The 19,692-nt window shown below is 43.1% G+C and overlaps 2 protein-coding genes across 6 annotated transcripts in view; both read right to left on the bottom strand.

The window, feature by feature from the left end:
- Nucleotides 1-10,732, bottom strand: part of LOC128936996 (acyl-coenzyme A thioesterase 1-like) — a 56,670-nt gene extending 45,938 nt beyond the window's left edge. For 3 of the 5 annotated variants that reach the window (XM_054276308.1, XM_054276309.1, XM_054276310.1), the window contains exons 1-2: nucleotides 5,833-7,106; nucleotides 1,372-1,482 (exon numbers count right to left, since the gene is read on the bottom strand). Coding sequence is in view for 1 of the 5 variants with exons in the window: in XM_054276312.1 (XP_054132287.1) it covers nucleotides 7,118-7,714; nucleotides 8,747-8,949; nucleotides 10,276-10,732 (1,257 nt within the window). In the remaining 4 variants the exon portion in view is untranslated. Of the gene's footprint in view, nucleotides 1-1,371; nucleotides 1,483-3,518; nucleotides 7,715-8,746; nucleotides 8,950-10,275 lie in introns of those variants that run through there. The other 2 variants (XR_008483015.1, XM_054276312.1) reach the window with 2 other exon arrangements.
- Nucleotides 10,733-11,815: 1,083 nt separating this feature from the next.
- On the bottom strand, nucleotides 11,816-19,615 carry JMJD7 (jumonji domain containing 7). The gene is made up of 8 exons (XM_054276313.1): nucleotides 19,549-19,615; nucleotides 18,832-18,985; nucleotides 17,675-17,928; nucleotides 17,163-17,219; nucleotides 16,662-16,757; nucleotides 14,318-14,394; nucleotides 13,081-13,240; nucleotides 11,816-12,526 (listed from the first exon to the last, which is right to left on the bottom strand). Exons 1-8 carry the CDS (start codon nucleotides 19,613-19,615, stop codon nucleotides 12,438-12,440), a joined length of 954 nt encoding a protein of 317 aa, XP_054132288.1. The 3' UTR covers nucleotides 11,816-12,437.
- Nucleotides 19,616-19,692: the final 77 nt, after the last annotated feature.

The following is a 19,692-nucleotide window of genomic DNA, read 5'->3' as shown; positions in this document are numbered from 1 at the left end:
GGGTAACAGCCTTAAAAACTTCTACTCTCCTCTCAACCCAGCTGAAGGGAGAACCTGCACATGCCAAGTACCGGGAGAAAATTACTTAAAAAGTCAAAGCTATCTTTCTTAAATGTGTGATTTTGAAAGGCAGAGTGGTATTACCTGCCTCAGCCCATCATGATCCTCTGTGAGGTGTCTGTATAAGGCTAATAAGGCAGACAGAAATTATAAAAATACCAGAAAGCAAATGGAACAAGCAGTAAATGAAGCAGAGAGAAGACAGCTCTGGCCTGAGTATGACTGAACTCTCATGGGTGGTAACTATTAGGCACCAGTATTTTCTCAGGCCATGTAAGGAGATGAATGGGTTTGGCTTTTTCCAAGCAGTTCTTCTGCTAATGGACAGTATTTTTTAGGCTATACAAAGCACACCTTAGTAGCCAGAGACAACTGGAAAAAAAAGAGAGAAAGGTTATGTTGATATCTGCTCTTCCTCCCTCCTCTTTTGGGCACAGTGCTCCAGATGAATCAAGGGAGACACAGACAAGGCACAGATTAAGCCATATATCCTAAGGAAATTAATTACCAAATTACTAACTTTGCTTTATATTATGTAAAAGGTAACTCTTGGTAAAATAAAGCTCTCATCTCATGACAAAAACAACAAGATTTCAAAACCTATTGGTCTAATGAGGAATAAAATTTAAGCCTTTTCCCTGAACCCACCATAAGCACTAATGTACTAATAAACAACAACCTGCTGACCAGAACACAAATCTGGGAAATGGGAGAATCTTCTCAGGCAACGCCAAGGCATGAGCTGCAGCATTCTAAATCCCATGGAGAACCCCAGCTCTTAGGTGAATGGTTATTTCAAGGAGACTTTTAACACTAGTCCTTAGAAGGATAAAACAGAGTTACTCAACTAAATGCTAATCTTCTCCCCAGTGGGAGAAAACCTATTTCTTACCTCAGAACTCTCTAGCCTTTACAGAACAAAAAACTACATTATTTGCAAGTCTGATGAGTGACTGGAAAATCTGAATGGAATCAACAAGAGATAAAATAAATAAAATTTGTTCCTCGGTTTCTACATTGACCTCAAAGTGAGGGAGCTTGAGAAAACTTCTGTAACTTGTCACTAGAGCTACAGCAATGGAAAGCATTTATTACCTCTCCATAACAGCATTCGTTCTCAATGACAGTAAGTGTACTAATAACGACTGATTGCAAAATCCCTTAGTTGAGAAAACAAACAAAACACAGGTTTCAGTGACTTGTTTGTAAGTAGATCCTGTGTCCTGTGTTAGGATTAACCCTGTGGCTGAGTAATGGGCACTGTGCAGAGCCCTGGAATCCTGGAGCAGGCAGGGTTCACGGTACACTCACCTCTGGCACTGCACAGTGAAAACATCTGGTTTGTGGACGTGAGCCATGGTACTTTCACTTGTACATGTCTGTCTTCTGCCAGAAGGAGATTTCTGCTGGAGAACCTACATTCTATGGAAAAAAAAGGAAAACAAGAAAAAAAGAAAAAAAAGAAAAATCCCAAGTTATTACAGACCAGAATTTTTAAATCATATAATATCTCTACTTGAAAGTGACCCATCTTTTGGTTTTCCTTTGCTTTTCTCTCCCCATTCCTCACTTCCTTTCAACCAACATTTATATATGCCCACACACTCACATACTTCCCTTGATGAGGGGGAGAAATTTAACAATTTATATTCCCTGAATGCACACTATCTTTCTTTTCTTTGTATGCATAATTTATGTACAATTTATACCTCTATTTTGGTTAATTTTTGATTTGTCTAGTTAGGTTACAGTTTTGATTTTGGGTGCTCTGGAAGTGGAATGGCCTGGTTCATGGTCAGTGGGACAGAAGCGAAACTGTTAAAGATAGAGGGAAAAAAAGGAAGCAGACATTATTTCCTCAGGTGAGGGAAGGCAGCCATAGAAAGAACAAGATTCCCTAGAAGGCTTGAAAAGCAGAATTGCCCCAGCACAGTGCTGATCTAAATGGAGCCTAGGAGGTCTCAGCTTTACAGGGAGTGGTATACAGACTGCCATGGAAGCAGTATAAGTGCTGAGCTGTTTAGTGATTTGATGATATTTCCACCAAAAAGTACAGACCACTGAGCTCCTTTTCTTCCACTACAACAGCAGTGATGTCATTAGGTATCACAGTAGTTTTCCTGTTTCAAGACGACATATCTCTGATCTGAAATAACCCAGAGAGGGGAGAATGGCTGGAGTCAGAGCACTGTGCAGCCAAAAATAATCTGGTTTGAGTTAGTGCTGGATGTTTGAGGATGTCAGAGTGACACTGTCCAGGGACAGACTTGTGTAGATAGCACAGGACTCTTGATTCAAAACTACCTTGCTGAATTCATAGCATATTAAAATGATAGCAGGGCATTAGAACTTCTTCTTCTAGATGAAAGCAGAGATATACACATGTTCTGTTCCCATCCAGGACATTTCCTTTGAACTATCTATCCAGCTTATCTCTTATCTGACATCCATATTTCACCATTTTCTCTCTACTGTCAAATACCTCGCTCCTTCAGGACCAGATCCACTGCAAACAGGGGCAGCACACAATGAGCCAACAGGCACTCACTTCACTGGATACAGAAACGGATTCATGATTTGCAATCAGCTGGACTAGTTGCTACAGACATAACTAATAACTGTGCTAGTTTCTTACTGATCTTGGCACAGTATGGCTCACCCCTGCTTCTCCTGATAACCCCATACATGTTCCTGCTGTTTCCTTCTTTGATCCTGCAGAACATTTTAATCTTCTTTTTGTTCTGTTTTGTTTTCCACAGGATTACCTCTTAGATCACTAACCAGAAAAAAAGCATGACTGTCCCTCTGTGCAGCAAGAGTATTTAAATACTCTTTTAAGAGTTAAAAAAATGTAAAACCACACCTTTTACTGAAGTGATTTTAATGTAAACATAAATTCCCAGTCTAAACACAAAATATTGAAGTTCAGCAGCTTAGGTAATTGAAAAGACATAATCCTAAATAAATAGAATGTATCTCATTTACTAATTTTTCTCTAAGTATTATCCAGAGTCAGGTACAGACATTTTTAGGTTTTACCCAAATTTTGCACAGACAATTTTTTAAGACTCAGAATTTCTAATTTTTGCCCTCAACAATGAAAAATAGCAGGGATATTTCACAGTAAATGCTGCAAGGAGCACTAGTTCATAGGAAATATTAATCTTTCTTCTCCCAAACTTAAACAAAGCATCACTTTCTCTGTACTTAATACTACATTTGGATCAGATTCCATTTCTGAATAATATGTACATAGCACTAAAAAGTGAAGAATAGTAGAGTTTTTTAATGAAATGGTAGAATTATAATTTTTAGCAAAATATAGAAAAAATTTTACTATTTGTATTTTGTCATTAAACACTGGTCTTATCCCTCAGCTTGATAACAAATTATCTAGTAATGTATTACAGAACTAAGCTTTGAATTTTAAAAAACCTAAATCTTTAGACTTCCAAATACACACAGGGAATATAAACCAGAAATGGAGAAAAGTGACTCCTAAATTACACTACACAACATATATTCTCATCTTTCACTTCATTCCTGTTCTGTGGCCATGGAACAACCTCACTTGCAGAAGCCACCCAGAGACACTGCTTCACCTGAAGAAGCTCAAGGCTTAGAGAAGCACATTGCATTGAAATCCCTTTGCTCAGCATAATCCTTATTAAAATTCCATTGAAGCCTCAAATACCCACTACTTCTGCAGAGACAGCCACTTTCTCAAAGATGTTTCACCTCCTCTGCACCTGTGGTTCACTTTTTGCTAATAAAGGCCTTTTGTCTACTTTCATTCTGCAGTTTCCTTCAAATTATACTGTATGTGTATCAAAGTGCTTCAGGGTCAATCTTCAATGCAAAGATGGAAAATCCTAAGAATGTATTGGGCAAATCAGCACTCTCCATTGTTACCTGATTCCATGACAGCTAGGGAAATCATCCTACCCTAAAAAAGCGTTGCAAGACATACTGTTCTGTTATAGTAAACTTGTTCAGAGCAGCTTACATGTGGGGATATTCTCAGTTCTTAAGAGGCTTGTCACAAGCTTTTCTTATTCTCAAAATAGAAATGAAGTGCAGAGCTAAACAGTGGGTGACTAAGAATAAAGACAAGATCCTTCAGTTCAAGCTAGTCCTTTGATACTCTATTTTATCAGAAGCACTTTTCAATTAAGCAGATTACAAGAACAGAGTTTCCCATCCAGCTTCTATTAGATTTATCAGTTGTGCTTGGCAGAGGATCTCTTGCAGCTAAGGGTCTATTATCTTTAATTAAATAATAACTTTCACATTGTTCTTGAATATTGTTGTCTGTATTCAGCAGGTCTGGAGAGACTATATGAAGCACTCGGACTCAACAGCCTGCAATTAGTAGAACATTGTCTTGAAAAAAACCTGTGATCTTAGCCCTACCAGTGTAAACCATCTCTTCAGCAGAAGAAACATTAAGTAGTCAAAATCTTCAGCAAAGTGCTGAAGAACATTCTTAAGAACAGGCAGAAGTGTGTTACTGATTTAAGCCATTTCCAGTTATTTTGTATTAGTCTGACATCAGTTTCCAGTTTCTATTTCCTGAAGATAAGTTTCAATTTTGAGTTTAGTTTTAAAAGTATTCTCAGTGCAACTGAGTCACCTTGAATATTTTCCTGTACATGGCACAGAGCTGCTCAGCTACATCTGCTTCTTCGGTCTTTCTTGTCAGATGCCATCCAAGCGATAAAGGGCTTTTAACTGGGTAGCAAAGCTGTCATTCCAGAGCAACAAAAGAAAGAGGTCCTATGTGCTGTTGTCATCAATGGAGTCACCAGTCAGCTCCCTTCACCTCTATTTTGAACACTGTTTTCCATGAACCTAACTGCCAAATGTAACAACATAAAAACTGGATGAAAGCATCACTGACCACACTGTTCATTTACTGATGGAAAGCATTTTTATTTGTAATTGTAGTTTCCTATAGATAATGTATTTTCTCGGAAGGTCACAATTTTGTAAATCAAAGTATAGATGTGTAAACTGCTCATTGAAGGCTGGGAAAGCTTCGTTTCCCCTCAGAAGGGATTAAAATAAATGTGAGTTATCCCACAGGCTAGAAACCAACACACTGCTTTGTATAAACCCCACTGTATTCAGTAAAAATAAGAGAACTGAATTACTCATATCACAGAGAAATTTGCAGCCTAAAGCGCTGAGTCTGAGGAAAATGTGGATCAGCAGCCCAGGGTTTTCTGAATGCTTCAATAAAACAGAAAAATTAGGGAAAAGAAAATGTGCCTTACTCAGATGGAACTGCTTAAATGTGTTTGACTTTCCTTGCTGTTATATGTTACTCTGCTGCCAGGCCCCACTCAGTCACTAAACACCTGTAACAACCACAGTCCATGCAGGACACAGGCACACAAGGGACAAACAGAAATCAAGTAAGAGGCAACAGCATAAAACTTGATGGATGACCAGTATGGCTGAGCAGGAGAGAGATGTCCCCAAACTACTCACACCTTCAGGTAGGTGGTATCCATCTACCAGTCTGAGGAACAGGGGGCTCAGGAAAACCAGAAGTACCTGAAGGGACAGTCTGTGCTGAATATATTGTACGAGAGAGTCCCCACCCCTCTGAGGCCCAAGTGTGCTCATTTTGAGTGACCATTGCCTCCCTGAAGCAAGAAAACTAAGGGCATGATTCCTCCCTCAGCAGGATCCAGGCTCCTACAGGGCTTTTGTCTCAGCAGGAACTGGAAACCAGGGACTACACTGTCAAAGGCAAGATTTCTCTACCTCAGTGCCATGCAGAGACTTCCAGCTCCTGCTTGCTTCTGCTGCCAGGGTGTGAGTCTTGACTGCTCCAGGAGGGAGAATCTGCTCCACACTGGTGCCATTTGATATGTAGCTGCTGTTAGCCACTATCCCACAAATGCACAAGGCAGATTACAGCCCCCCCTTGGCAGGTTTGGACACTGGTAAAGGGTAAGAAAACGCCCATTCTTCCCAGAAGGTGAGGTCAGTCCTCTCTTGAAGAGTGGCATTTCTCAGCTATCACTGAGCCCACAGCTGTCTGCTAAAGTGCAGGACAACTGAGGCAGCCCACCTCACTGGGCTCCTGGGAACTCAGCAGCAGTGGCTTTACTGTCCTCCCCCCAAAATGGAGACAAACTAACTTTCACCATATGAGAGCAAGTACTTGGCACATCTGTATCACCCCCACGTTGGACACTGTGCAAAACCACAGACTCCACCACTTGTCTTCCCAACAGGAGGTGAGGACTTCTGCTCATGACCTCCTCAACTGAGTGAAGGAACAGCTTGTGGCCACACCAGAATTGTTCCTTAATGTATTGGCAGGTGCACAGATGGTTGAAGGCTTTGTTCAGATAATCTCAAGCAAACTGTGCACACACAGATATACTGCACATTGCAGTCACTGAGTGGTGCAGCAAAAACTTTACCCTAATATGGAACTTACATGGAGTCAGCAGGAGATATACCCAGGGTAACCTGGGTAAGATTCACTTCTGGGTTTTGAAGTACCAGAAAAAATAATGTTATCACTGCACTTCAGATTAAGCCAGAAGAGTGCCTCTTCCCCCAGCTGAGATCAGAACTACTGCAACCTTTTTACTATGAAATAGGAGAAAACAATATACCAGGAGGAAGGATGAGTGCACTACAGTGTTGTCCAACAAAATTGCTGTTTTATCTATGTTAGTTAAAGGTGCAAGACTAAATCATTCAATGGATAGCTCCTCCTGTGAGAGTATTTCCTCTTATGAAAGGACATGGTGGCAGATTGAGGGCAAAGATAGCTCAGCACAAATGTGATTTAGATGATGGGATGCTGGGTTGTTTTTAGACTACAGCACAGATGGTGCCAATCTACTGTGAAGCTGGGGTCAGAAGTCAACTGAAATTCAACTAAAAAATGGGAAATTATTTGGGGAATGAAAATAAACAACTATGCAACAGTGGGGTTTAGAGGAAGGGAGTCCAGGAAACTTCTGGTGAATTTCCAAGATCCAGTGAGTGCTGAAATACCATCCCTGGCCAGAATCTATGACAGTTTCCACTACAGCTTGCTTTTAGGGATGTCTGAGTCCATCAAATGTTGCCAGAAAAAGGCCTGTATCCTGCGCCATGCATCTTCTTGGGCTTTAGCATGCTCTCTCCACTGCCCTCCCCAATGCACCAACATCCCAAGCACTCTGTGGATTGAAACTTTGCACAGAGGCAAGTATGGTGGCTCCAGGAGGTGCCCTGCTCCAGCATAGGAGTAAAACTCCACTTCCCGGCCGTGCTGCTGAAGGCGCTGAACGGCATCCTGGCAATAGAGGTCACTTTTCCAGTTCATGTCATCCAGTCCACACAGGAAGAGGAACTTGGCTAAGGACCTCTCCACAGGAATGCGACAATCCCAAGTTGCTGGGTCCATGTGATCATCTAAGACATCTGAAAAATCTACTATTCCATCACTGATCTTCACCCTCCCCAAGTCATATGGGTGGACAGGAATAGTGAAGCCATCCCCCTCCAGGGGAATGAAGGAATTAAAACTACTTCCAGATATGCTGACAGCTGCCTTGATGCCAGGTAGAAATGTGGCCATGGAAAGGGCTAGATCACCTCCTTTAGACAAGCCCAAAACGCCAATGCCAGTATCTTTCACCTGAAAGAGAATTATGAAAACAGTAATATTAAGTACTCTTTATTTCCTGAGCTGACATAACCTCTCCAGTTTTTCTCACTCATCCAACTATGACCACTCACATTTTGCCCCTTCCCTCTCTCTGTTCAGGTTATATTACTCCTTCATCTATCCCCCTGCTGAGCCTCTAAAAGAGCGACTTTGAATTCTACAGCTCCTCAACATTCCTCCTCCTGTAACACACTTGCCTCCTGGTGACCTGCACAGACAAAGTGTCCCTGCTCCCTCCACATCTCAGCTCAGCCTGCTCTCAGTACAGTGTCTTTTACTGCTCCTCTCTCCAAGACACTTTTTCCTGGATTTTCTTGCATTGAATTTCTTCATTGCAGTTTCTTCTCTCCTACAGCTGACCTGTTATTTTCTGTGTTGTCTTGGAAGACAATGTTCATTACACCTGACGCTAAGTGAGCCCAAAAGCTGTTTTAATCAACTTATTTCTAGTGAAGGCCCTTCACACTGAATTCTAGATGTTTCAGAACTCTCTGAGGAACAAGACAAAGAAGCAAGGCTGAATTCTGCTCTCACACTGCCTACAATGCTGGTGTCCATGTAATAGAAAGTAAATAATTTTGCAAAACAAATACACATTAAGTAGCATTGCATTAAAAAATTAAATGCTACTTGATTTCTCTTGGTCACTTTCAGGCTAAGTATGATGATACATTGCCATAAAATGTCTTTCTTGTCCCACACACTTGTTCAAATACAGCCTCAGCCTCTTAAGATATGTCACACCTCCAGTGCTACAACTGTGAAGGATTCTGTTGTTAGAGTGTTTTATTGCTGTCCTGCAAAACTCAGGATCAAAAGCCTGTAATATCTCAGAAACAGTAAAAAAGCCAATGGATTCTTTTTCCCTTCTAAAATCTTAAGATATGCAAAACTAGTACAAAATTAATGTTTCCTGCTTAAGCAATTTAATACTTCCAGTTTAGGAACCAATTAGCAAACTGGAAAATACTTTCAGGAAGGTCACCATAATTTGTCTCTTACCTGCTGCTGTTTACACAAAAAGTTCACAGCCTCCTCAAAATAGCTCAGTTCAAGGGTCTTTGGCATAGCAGGGATGTCTTCAAAGGACATGTAAGCAAGGGCCAGAGTCACAAAGCCTCTGCTAGCCAGGAGACTTGCTCTGTATTCAATAAGACCTCCTCCAGATCCATACAAATCAATAAGTCCAGGGAATGGGCCAGGTCCTGCAATGAAAGGAGGGGGTATGCATAACCAAAAGAAAAGTTCCTCTGGGTGTCCTTTTGTGGTGCCTCCTCAGCACACATCAGGACAGTAGACATAAGAAGAAAATCATCCTCTGAAGCTTTCCACGGTTGGTGTCATTCTCAGGAACACACAAAATGACTGTAAGGACATGAATTTGCACATTTCTTTCTCTCTTAGGAACTCATTATAGGAAGTTCACATGTTGGACATCCTTCTCTCATCCTGAATTTCAGCTGGCATTGGCCTACAAGTCCTCAGGCCATTGAGGATCAATGAAGAAACAGTATTACTGCAGGAGTGGCTCTTCCTTAGGCACTATGCTAGCAGGCATGCCATGAAGGGAATACTTGAGTTATGAAATACTCAGGTTATGAAATATTCACAAATGCCAGAACTGACCTGTGCCAATTCAGGCTTCAGTAAGACCTGAGTAATTTCCCCTGAGCTCCTCAGCTCTCCTGCAGCAATGGGACCTTCCTTTCCTGATGCTGTCTGCCCATTCTCACAGCCAGATTTCCCTTACAAGATGTGGTGTTGCTGCAGCTGCAAGGGACTGTTTATTAACTACAGAGCAAGAGCGCCATGTTTAAGTGCCATTCAAGGAGCAGAAACACTTCAGGCTTAAAGCAGCTTTGCACAGGATCCATTCTCAGCACTGTCTGTGTACAGAGTTGTAAAATACGGCATCTGTTTAATTAAAGACCTTGCTTTTCCCATTTGTCTCCCATCTCCCTAAGTAACCCATGCAGTCCAGCTGCCCAGTCAGGAAGAGACTTCTTTCTTTGGCTTTTCCTTAGCTAAAGAGAGACAGGTCCAGAACCTGCAGGAAGACCTGTAGGAGCTGCTGAGGGCATGGTTCTTCAGCCTAGGCTGGCTGCAGCCTGAGTCCAGTGCTCCTACCATGCCTTGCCATTCTTCACCCCACAGCCAGAGCTGTCACGCATCACAGCTCTGCCAAGGACCGGGGCCTCTTTGTCCTGGCAGCTAAACACAAAAGCTAAGAAATAAACACACCGTTTGACAAAGCTCTCACTGCAAGAGAGGTCAAGACACTCAACTAGAGCAACCAGGGGACACCTTGTTTTACCACTGCTGTCCCCTCTGCACCACCATACCCCTGCCCCGCCTGGGCAACACCCGCTCCTGTTTGCTCGGCTGTGATGATCCAGGTGCCTGCTCCAGGCACAGGCTGAGGGAAGTGTTAGCTGAGGCTTTGCTCTGGGTTGCTGAGTGCATTCAGGGACCACGGGGCAGAATACTTGGTGTCAGACACACCTACAAAAACAGAATGGAATTAAACTCACCAGGAGGGAGGAAGAGGGTTGCTCTGAGACGACCTTCTCTGACCGGAATCCTCTTCACTCCCTCTCCTAAAAACCATCGTTCATTGGTGCATTTTCCCAGCAAGCGGCTCGTGTCCTCCCCGTGGCCCTCATACACTTCCAAGTCCACACAGAAAGGGGTCAGGACGTTCCTCTTTGCCAGCCGCTTATAGGGCGTTTTGGACTGCAGAGCCCAGAGCAGCCCCATGGGCTCCACTCCCAAATAGCTGCCCCCCAGCGCTGGGGAGCGGCTGAGGTCCAGCTCCCCGCTGCTCCCAGCCCTGTAGAGAGCGTGGGATTGGAAAAGCTCCCCGCTCTCGTCCAGCAGGCTGGCCCGGAGGGTGACCGCCTGCTGCGGCTGCAGTCCGGCCACACGGATCTGCACGGGCTCATCGAACAGGCACCGGAGGGAAGGCAGGACGGACAGACGCGCCGCCATCCCGGCTGGCCGGACGGGGAGCTGCGGCCCTGCCTGGGGCGAGGCACCGACCGCCTGAACTTCGTGAGACACGAGCCTCAGCAACCTGTCCCTCCTCGGGATTAAAATCTCTGCTCAAAGTCCAGGAGGAATCATCGTGAGCACTTCCTTCACTCGGCCGGCACGGGCTGCTGGGAGCCGTAGTTCAGAGCCCGCCTCCCGCCAGACTCTCCGGCTCGGGTGGCACGGTGACACCGGCCACTGGCACGGGCACAAGCTGTCACTTGTTCTTGGCGAGTGCTTTTACTTTTGATTACAGACAGAAACTAAATTAAAAACCCCAAAGCAGCAAAAAGAGATATCGAAATTGCAGCGCCCCCCACCAGCTGCAGGAAATCCCAGATTTGGAAGGCTTGGGAGACTTTGCCACGGCACAGTAAACACAGACAAGCTGCAAAGCCTAAGCAGCGTGACATCTTAATCTCACCACGAAACAAAGCCTGCTCTTGATCCCTCTTGAGCCTTCTGCAATTTTTGGACAAGCACCACAAGTTAAAATGAAACTTTACACTATAACTATGCTTCTTTTAAAAAGCAAAAGAAACTAAGTCAAAAAATTACTAATTTTTTCCTTCCCAATAATTAATTTCCCCCATACTAAAAATGTTTCTAAGGATCTGTTTGAATATTTAACAATAAACACCAGCTTTTGGTTTTCATAAACAACAATACTACATTTTTGCAATGTCTGTGTATTTAAAAGACTTCTTGTCCTACCCTGAGGGTCTCAGACACGCGAGTAGTCCCATCCCATTCTGTGGAAATAAAAATGGGAATTATGGCTCTTTGAACCCGGCTCCTGATTCAAACAACTTGCCTGACCATGCTCTAAGCAGCAATTAATGGCAAAGGAATGAAACAATCAGTGAGCTTACAAGCTGTAGAATCATACCTCACACCATAAGACCACAGATGATATGAAGATTGACCACAGATATGGCAGAGCAACTCTAAAATCATCCCTCAGGATGCAAGAGAATGCAGTTATGTTTAAATACAACAGTGAAAAGAAATAAAAAACAGCACTAAAAATGTGTAGCTTTTTATTGGAAAATAGCCAACATTGACTTTTGCATGTCCTCCTAGATGTCCTTCAGCCATTGTTTACTTTGGAAAAAAAAAAGTAAATTATTACAGAAATAAGGTTTCAACTGACCTATTTATTGCAGAAATTGTAGTTTCTCACCATCAAAACACCACAGCCACTGAACTTAAAGAATTACAACAGGACAGACTTTTGCCTTAAGCAGAATGCATAGATTGGACTATTGCAGCCTGATGCATAGAGCAGCAGACCCTTCCTTGTCCACTTGGGTTGTAATGAAAACAATCTGTAGATCTGAACAAACAGTCAGGGCTTCCATTTTGGGATTTTCAAAACCTGGATTATCTCTCTTCACATTTTAGTTTGCTCACCATCACCAAGGCAACATGCAAAGGCCTAAAAATCCTATTATCAAAGTTCTCCTTACAAGCCAAAATATCTGGCCAATTGGTCTGGACTCTGAAATCAAGAAAAATAGCCATGATGTGTTCAGCAGGCATTGTTGACCATAATTTAATGTTCAGTTCTTTTGGGGGGAATCACGTTTGTACTCCAGTCACAGATGCTGATAATTGCATCACATCAGAAACAGACATCACAGGCTCGAGTCTCCCACCTTTGCTATAGCATTTTCACAGCTTTTGTGAGACAATCTAGTAGTTGATAATAGCTGTACTTAATGTCATATTCCATGTCATACCAATAATTCACTGAGGAGACAAGAAAAGAGAAATACATTTTAAGGCTAGAATGTAATGATTTACAAAAATCACTTCCTCAAACCTTGCAAAACTTGCACAACAATAATACCTTGCACCATCCCCACCCCTCCACATGTACCCAATGAACACTGATCGAAGTTCTGGAATTCACTTGGGGAGAGAAGAAAAAAAAGAGCTAGAGAGATTATGACAAATCCTACAAAGAAAACGATGACAAGACTTTTGGTAAGTGCAGGGAAACAGTAACACAAACACAACCTTATTAGCAAGGTAAGAGATCAGGTCAGAACAGATTTTAGCTCAAAGAAAGCACTCAAAGAAAACACTCAAAGAAAACAGAGTGTCTTCCATGTTATGTCAACAAAGCTGTGAATTATAAGCAAAACAGGCTGGAAAGAGGCAGCCCCACGGGATCTGTCAAGATTGCAGAGAGGCAGATAACCTTAAAGGAACTTTTGCTTCCACTGGTGCTTTGCTGTGGGATATCTACCTGCACACCCACCACAGTTCCAAAATGTATCTATAAATACTGTCTATTTTACCTGCAATACAGCCATGTGATTGCTGAACATGATGGAACCAGAGAGAAGGTAGATATAACATCTCACCAGCTTTCACTGTACACTTCAAAGGCTTTGCCTGAGCATACTCTGGATACAGCTCCAGATCAGGGTTCAAGGGGTCCAGAGGGATCCAGGGCACCTAAAGGCAAAAGAGTGTCTGTATATGGTACTGACCCTGGAAAAAATTCCAGCAAGCTTCCAGAAAAACAACTGATAATCAAACTCACTAGGTTACAAAACATGTACTTTGTCTAGCAAAACATCTACAGCTACACAGCTTTCCACATGCAATTGGGAATAGGTCAAGGATGCAAAGATGTTCCTCCTTTGGTGATGCATTTCTATTTAGACAAAAGGCAATAAATGTCATCCATAAAACTGCAGTCTCGTGGCATACTTTCCAAACACCTCCAGCCCCTTAAGTTTCTTGTTCTCTCCACATTCAGTACTTGAATGCTTTATCTGCAGCACTCTTTTTAGAAATTCCTTTCTTCTTCTTCTTAGGCTCTTTGGTGTAATTTTTACTCCCAGCAGCTGAAACATCCCTCCTTTCTGGGAAGTCCCTCATGCCTGCACTAATTCTCTCTCTGCCCTACAGAATTGTAAACTTCAGCATTCCAACCTTTCTGAATTACAGGAATGAGATTCCATGGGCACCACTCTGGAAACAGAGAACAAGCCCCAGTTCAAGTTCTGTTGTAACATTACTCACATTTTGCAGAGGCAAAAGGCAAGGGATTAAGATTCTACTGAGATTTGTAAAGTGCTTCCAGATCTAAACATTTTAATCAAATAAATATTGCTACTACTAAGAAAATACAACTTATTAATTTAGACAGGTATGTTCTATTGCACTGAGTGATACTACTGTGGAGCTGAGTAGAGGGCCAAAAGAAAGTGAATGTAGAGGGGTCTATTTCAGGTATAATGAAATCAATTTCTTTATTGTCAATGTATTCAAAAGTTCTTTAGTGGATCTATCAGAGTCTGGTGCAATGCAACACTTAATTATATTAATCGTTTCGGGTGTGCAGTAAAAGATTTTTCTGGAAGCTGGGTATCCTTTGCAAATAGTAAAATACAAGTGAAATATCTGGGCATTCTCTTTCCAATAATGCAGGATTTCTAAATATCAATCAATATGCCGAGTTTGAGGGCTCAGCAATGTCCCAAACTGTCCCTACTGTATTAACTGCATTCTCTATAAAGCTTTTACCTTCTCTGCAGTAGTCTCATCCACAATTTCAAATGAACCATCTTCTGATACGTGGTAAGTTGCTGGCTGATAGAGCTCTGGAACCAGAGAAAGAATTAAATGACAATTCAGAGAACCTAACAGCAGTGCATGTCACACTTTCATTAAGAAAAATTAAGACAAAACCACTTTCAACTTTCACTATCCTTCTCTTTTTCCATTTCAAATTTTATCCAGTTTTTAATATAGTTTTTTGGCAGTCAGTCTGAATAATACTGATTCTCCTCCAAGTCCATTTGTATCCCAGTCCTATTTTTTCCCAGTAACTGTTTTCTTTCCTTTTCAGAAGGCATAAATGCACCCTTGATTTACACATCATTCTATAGTTGGGTGTTTCATCTTAGGTCAGTCTACCAAAGAAGCACTCACAAGAGTTATTAGTGACTTGTGGCCAGTCTTTCATTTCTAATTTTAATTGACAGGGCTCATCAATTGCTTCAGATACTGCTGGTTGCTTTTCTTTCATTGCTTCAACACATGTGGTTTTCTAAGCCCTCCCTTGAGACAGTTTCTCTCCATTAATTAACCGAATGCTCAAAAAGATGGAATTCTCTTTTTACTACACACCATGAAATGTAAGCATTATCTCTGTTTTATGCCTTAACAATAGCTTGTTTTACAAAGTAGGACTCCTATAACACACATATATTTCATACACTCACATACATAAAACACCACCTGTCCAAGAAAGGCTGAGATGGGGTTATTCAGCCTGGAGAAGACAGGGGGCTAAGGAAATCTCACTGTGGCCTTCCAGTACCTAAGAAGTGCTTATAAGAAAGACAGAGAAGGACTTTTTACCAAGACCAGGACAAGGGTTAATGGTATCAAACTGAGACAGGGTAGATTTAGATTATATATAAGGAAGAATTTTTTAACAATGAGGATTATGAGGCACTGGAACAGGTTGCCCAGAGAAGTTGTGGGTGCCCTGTCCCTGGAAGTATTCAAGGTCAGGCTGGATGGAGCTTTGAGTAATTTGGTCTGTTGAATGACAGGAGCATTGACTCAATGATCTTCAAGGTCCGTTCCAATCCAAACCATTCTAAGATTCTATGGCATCAAGGTTGTAAACAAAATAAACACAGTATAAATAAAATATTGTAGCAGCACACATCTAGCCAAAACTATATTTCCATCATAGAGCACTCTGCATTCACTTAGTCAGATGGTTTGAAAGCCAAGGAATGGGCCAATTAAGTCTTACGAGGCATAAAGTTAAGCTGTCCATCTTTTAGATGACACTGCAACAGTAACTACTGCTGTGCACATAGGAAAGCCACATAAAGAAACAGAAATCAGGCAGTGTGAAGCAACACTGCCATAAGAATCTCTTTCTTCATTTCTCAGTTTTCAGAGATTCAGTTAGTAGCTTGAATATTTCATTAAAATACAAGTCATATTTTATTTTCCTGGCTTTTTTTTTTCCTAGAGAAAAGCAGGTAGGCAGAATCCAAACCTGTAAAAAATCAAAGATGACATGCTACAACACTGCCAATATACTTAAACAATTTAAACATTCTAAAGCTGAAGAGACTGTCACGCGTATCGCAGAATCAATTAGGTTGGCAAAGACATCAAGAGATGAGATCTGAGATCATCAAGTCCGAGCTATGACTGAACACCACCTTGTCAACTAAACCATGGCACTAAGTGCCACATCCAGTCTTTCCTAAATCACCTCCCTCCAGGCACATGACTTCACCACTCCCCTGGGCAGTCCATTTCAATATCTAATCACATTTATGTGGAGAAATTCCTCCCAATGTCAAATCTAACCCTCCCCTGGGCACAACTTGAGACCATTACCTCTCCTTCTGCCACTGGTTGCCTAGTAAAAGATCTTGACCTCCATCTAGGTACAACCTCCTTTCCAGGAGTTCTAGAGAGCCAAAACCTCCCCCCTTTCTCCAGGCTTTTCTCCAGGGTAAAAAAAACATGCTCCCTCAGCTGCTCCTCATAGGAGTTACCCTCTGGAACCTTCACCAGCTTTAACACCCTTCTCTGGCCTTGCTTCAGTATCTAAATGTCCTGCCTGAACTTAGTGGCCCAGAACTGGACACAGGACTCAAGATGTGAACCAGTGAGCTCATTACTTTACTGGACTGGAAAACCTGGCTTCAGAATAACAGTTGTATTACAAACTACCTGCAGCATGAAGTAGGAGAGATTTCGGTCCACACTTGAAAGCATAACACTGCATAAATATCAAAATGTTACCACTGCTTCCTTTTTTCACATCTTTCAGTGTTTTAGTCTGTCCTCCTTCCAGCCTTCAGACACATTGCACAGCAAAATGATGTACCATATGGGATGAAGGGACGGTCACTTGGTGGATGCAGCAGAAAATATTTCTCTCCAGATACTACACAGTACAAGTTCTCATAATGATCTTTATGTACTAGGATTGAGAAAAAAAAAGAGAAATGGGGAGAATGACAGAATATCATAGCTATTTCCTTCTCTGCAGCAGAAACTACAGTAAACTGAAAGTTAACAACTTTCCCTATTACTATCAGACTGCTTCTTCCTCTTGCAGCCAGTGGAAAGTCACAACATCATGTTACATGATGCCAAATGCATTCAATGAAGTAAATTGTCAGTGCTTTGCCTGACACAATGTCAGGTGATACTGCAGCAGGAGGCTGCAGAAGGGCAGAATAAAGAATGCAAAAAAAAGCATGTTAAAATAGAACTGCCCTGTCAGAAAAACCACACCATTCTCCTTGAGCCACTAACTCAAAACAAGCCAGCTTAAATTTGTGCTGAAATCACCAGAAGATTTACACTGCCATGGGATACGTACAAGATGTCACAGCAGCTGACTCCCCAAGCCAGAAATTCACAGCATCAGGCTTCTTCCCTGTATAGTTAGAGAAAAGAAATATGATGACAATAACAAATCATCCTTTTTTTTAATTGTCCTATAACTTCCTTCATAACTATGACAGATTTCATGGCAAATAGCACTCTGTGAACAACAGCAACCTCCTTCTACACTGTGAACACTAAGCCAAAATATAACTCTAGATCAAAGAAAAGTCACTCAATGTAAAGTGTTACACAACCTCTTTTCAGCTGTGAGGGTCCCATTACACAACAGAGATACTGACTTCAGAGTAATCCAACCCCAAAACTTGGATTACTCTATTAGGTATTTTACTACTTCTGCTTCCTAAGAGGATGAAACCAAACTGGGCTGTGGCATTCAGAAAGAGAACAAGTATTCGCCATTAGTGAATTGTTTTAAATGTGTTGTGATTGTTTTAAAGCCCCATGCAAAATATTTACGGAATATGAGAGAAATTGAGGGTTCACCCAGTGCTTCGCTCATCCATGGTATGTCAGGCTGCACATCACAGACAAGTTCAGGGAACTCCTCAGTGAGGTTTGAACACTGCTTCTGCACATAGAATACGTTGGGAGAGGTCACTTTCTTCTCCACAATGTCCAAAAAGTCCATGAAAGGCATTTGGCGCTCCTCTGGCATAACAAAACGGTCCTGAAACACTGCATCTGCATAACCATTTGGTGTCACTGCCACGCTCACCACCTTGGGACCTACCACCTCCCTGCAAAACAAATCAAAGGTTTATACCCAGGCCTGCAATTAGCTCTTATATTACATACTGGTTATTTTAAAAACATGCTTCAAGGGCAGCAAAAATAAGATGCCTGTCATTCCATGGATGTGTGTCTCTAGATCAGCTTTTCTGCTATGTGGTAAGGACTCAGGCATTCTGCTCCGACTGCTCCCTGCAGTCAAGGCAACTCTAGTTTCTTTTTCCTCTCTGAATTCTCTCCTAACAGGACAGTTCACAAGGGATCTCCCTTTTCCTCCATGCACTGGTCCTCTTTGGCCACTTCTTTTCATCAGTCATGGTAGAGCTTGATATTATTGTAGCCATTAAACTCAGACAAATCCACGGGGGATTCACATGTTCAAAAGCATCTGAGCAGGGAGCAGGGGTGGACAGAAACTGATAGATACACACCCCATGAGGCTAGCAGTCCTTAGTTCCATGAGATATTTACCTTAAAACCCCACAGAATCTGACTCACAGATACTAGGTCTAACCACAAATCATCTCTTAAAAGAGGACCTTTTGTTAAAATTTCAGTCATTGTTAAAATGCTCATCTTTTAGTTTTTTGAAGAAAACAAGGTGTGCTCAGTCACAAACAAGTCAGTCTGTTCTGAGAGCTTTACAGCCCCACTCCAGCTGTGTAGGTTTCAATAGCCTGAGTCTGTTGGTTGCACACAGCCACAACACCAACCCTCCTGGCTACATCGGAACGGGGAGGGCAGTGTGTGTGCAAGGAAGACACACCTGACCTTGGGAAGACTGAACACCTTCAGCCAGAAGCAGGAAGGAATCTGGGCTAAACTTACAAAAAAAAGCAAAGATTAACCAAGGGGTTTTTGGTGAGGTCACCAAAACTGAACACCAGTCCTACTCCACAGCTCGCCCATACCTGAGGTATGCTGAGGTCCATTTCTTCAGAGCCGGCCAGTGGCTGATGGCGTTGCGGATTACACAGGGTTTATTCGGACTCACCCACTCTCGATAGAACTCCAGCGGGGACGGAGGCCTATCAAGATAGGGCACGGACTCCGGCCAGCCCAGCTCTGTGCAGGCAAACAACAAACAGTGTTACTCAGCATCCCGGGACAAGCGCCTCCTGCCAGCACACGGGCTTCACACGCCTCACCACGCTGACACCAAGCAACGCTTTCCACGGATCCAGAATCCCTCTGCTAAAGCCCAGAGAGTGTCAGGGCGCTTTCAGAGCCAGATGGAAACCTCAGGCCAGCGCCTGAGGATAAAGGGCCAAAGGGCCTGCGCCATAGAAAGTGCACCTCCCACACAAAGGTGATACCACAGGATGATTTTTTGGAAGCTGGAATAGTGCTTTGTTTTGCTACTTTATACACAGAGAAACAACCATTAAAGGATCGTTTTCTCGAGTTTCTCTTTCATCTTGCGGGGGCCTTTCTGCTTCACCTTGACCTCGGAACCACCACATGCCGGCAGCACAGTGGGTGCCGCTGATGGCCCCACGCAGCCGCGGCCCGCCGAGGCGGCAGCACCGGGCGGGCCGGGCCCCGGGGCGGCGGCGGGGCCGGCCCAGCACCACTGCCCGCCCCGGGCGGGGTCACCGCGGCCTCTCCCGCTCCGCTCCGGCGCTCACCGCGGGCCTCCCGCGGGAAGGCGGCCAGGCAGCCCCTCACGGCCCGCAGCGCCGCGCCCTCCGCCATGCACAGCCCGGCCCTGCAGCAGCCGGCCCCGCCCGCTCCCGCCCCCTCCCCGCCCGCTCCCGCCCCCTCCCCGCCCC

This window comes from Melozone crissalis, unplaced genomic scaffold (assembly GCF_028551555.1).
Source record: "Melozone crissalis strain CALT ecotype California unplaced genomic scaffold, PUWL_Pcris_2 ptg000018l_1, whole genome shotgun sequence".
Lineage (NCBI taxonomy): Eukaryota > Metazoa > Chordata > Aves > Passeriformes > Passerellidae > Melozone > Melozone crissalis.
The sequence above is the reverse complement of the archived record's forward strand: the minus strand, read 5'-3'. Positions and strand labels throughout refer to the sequence as shown.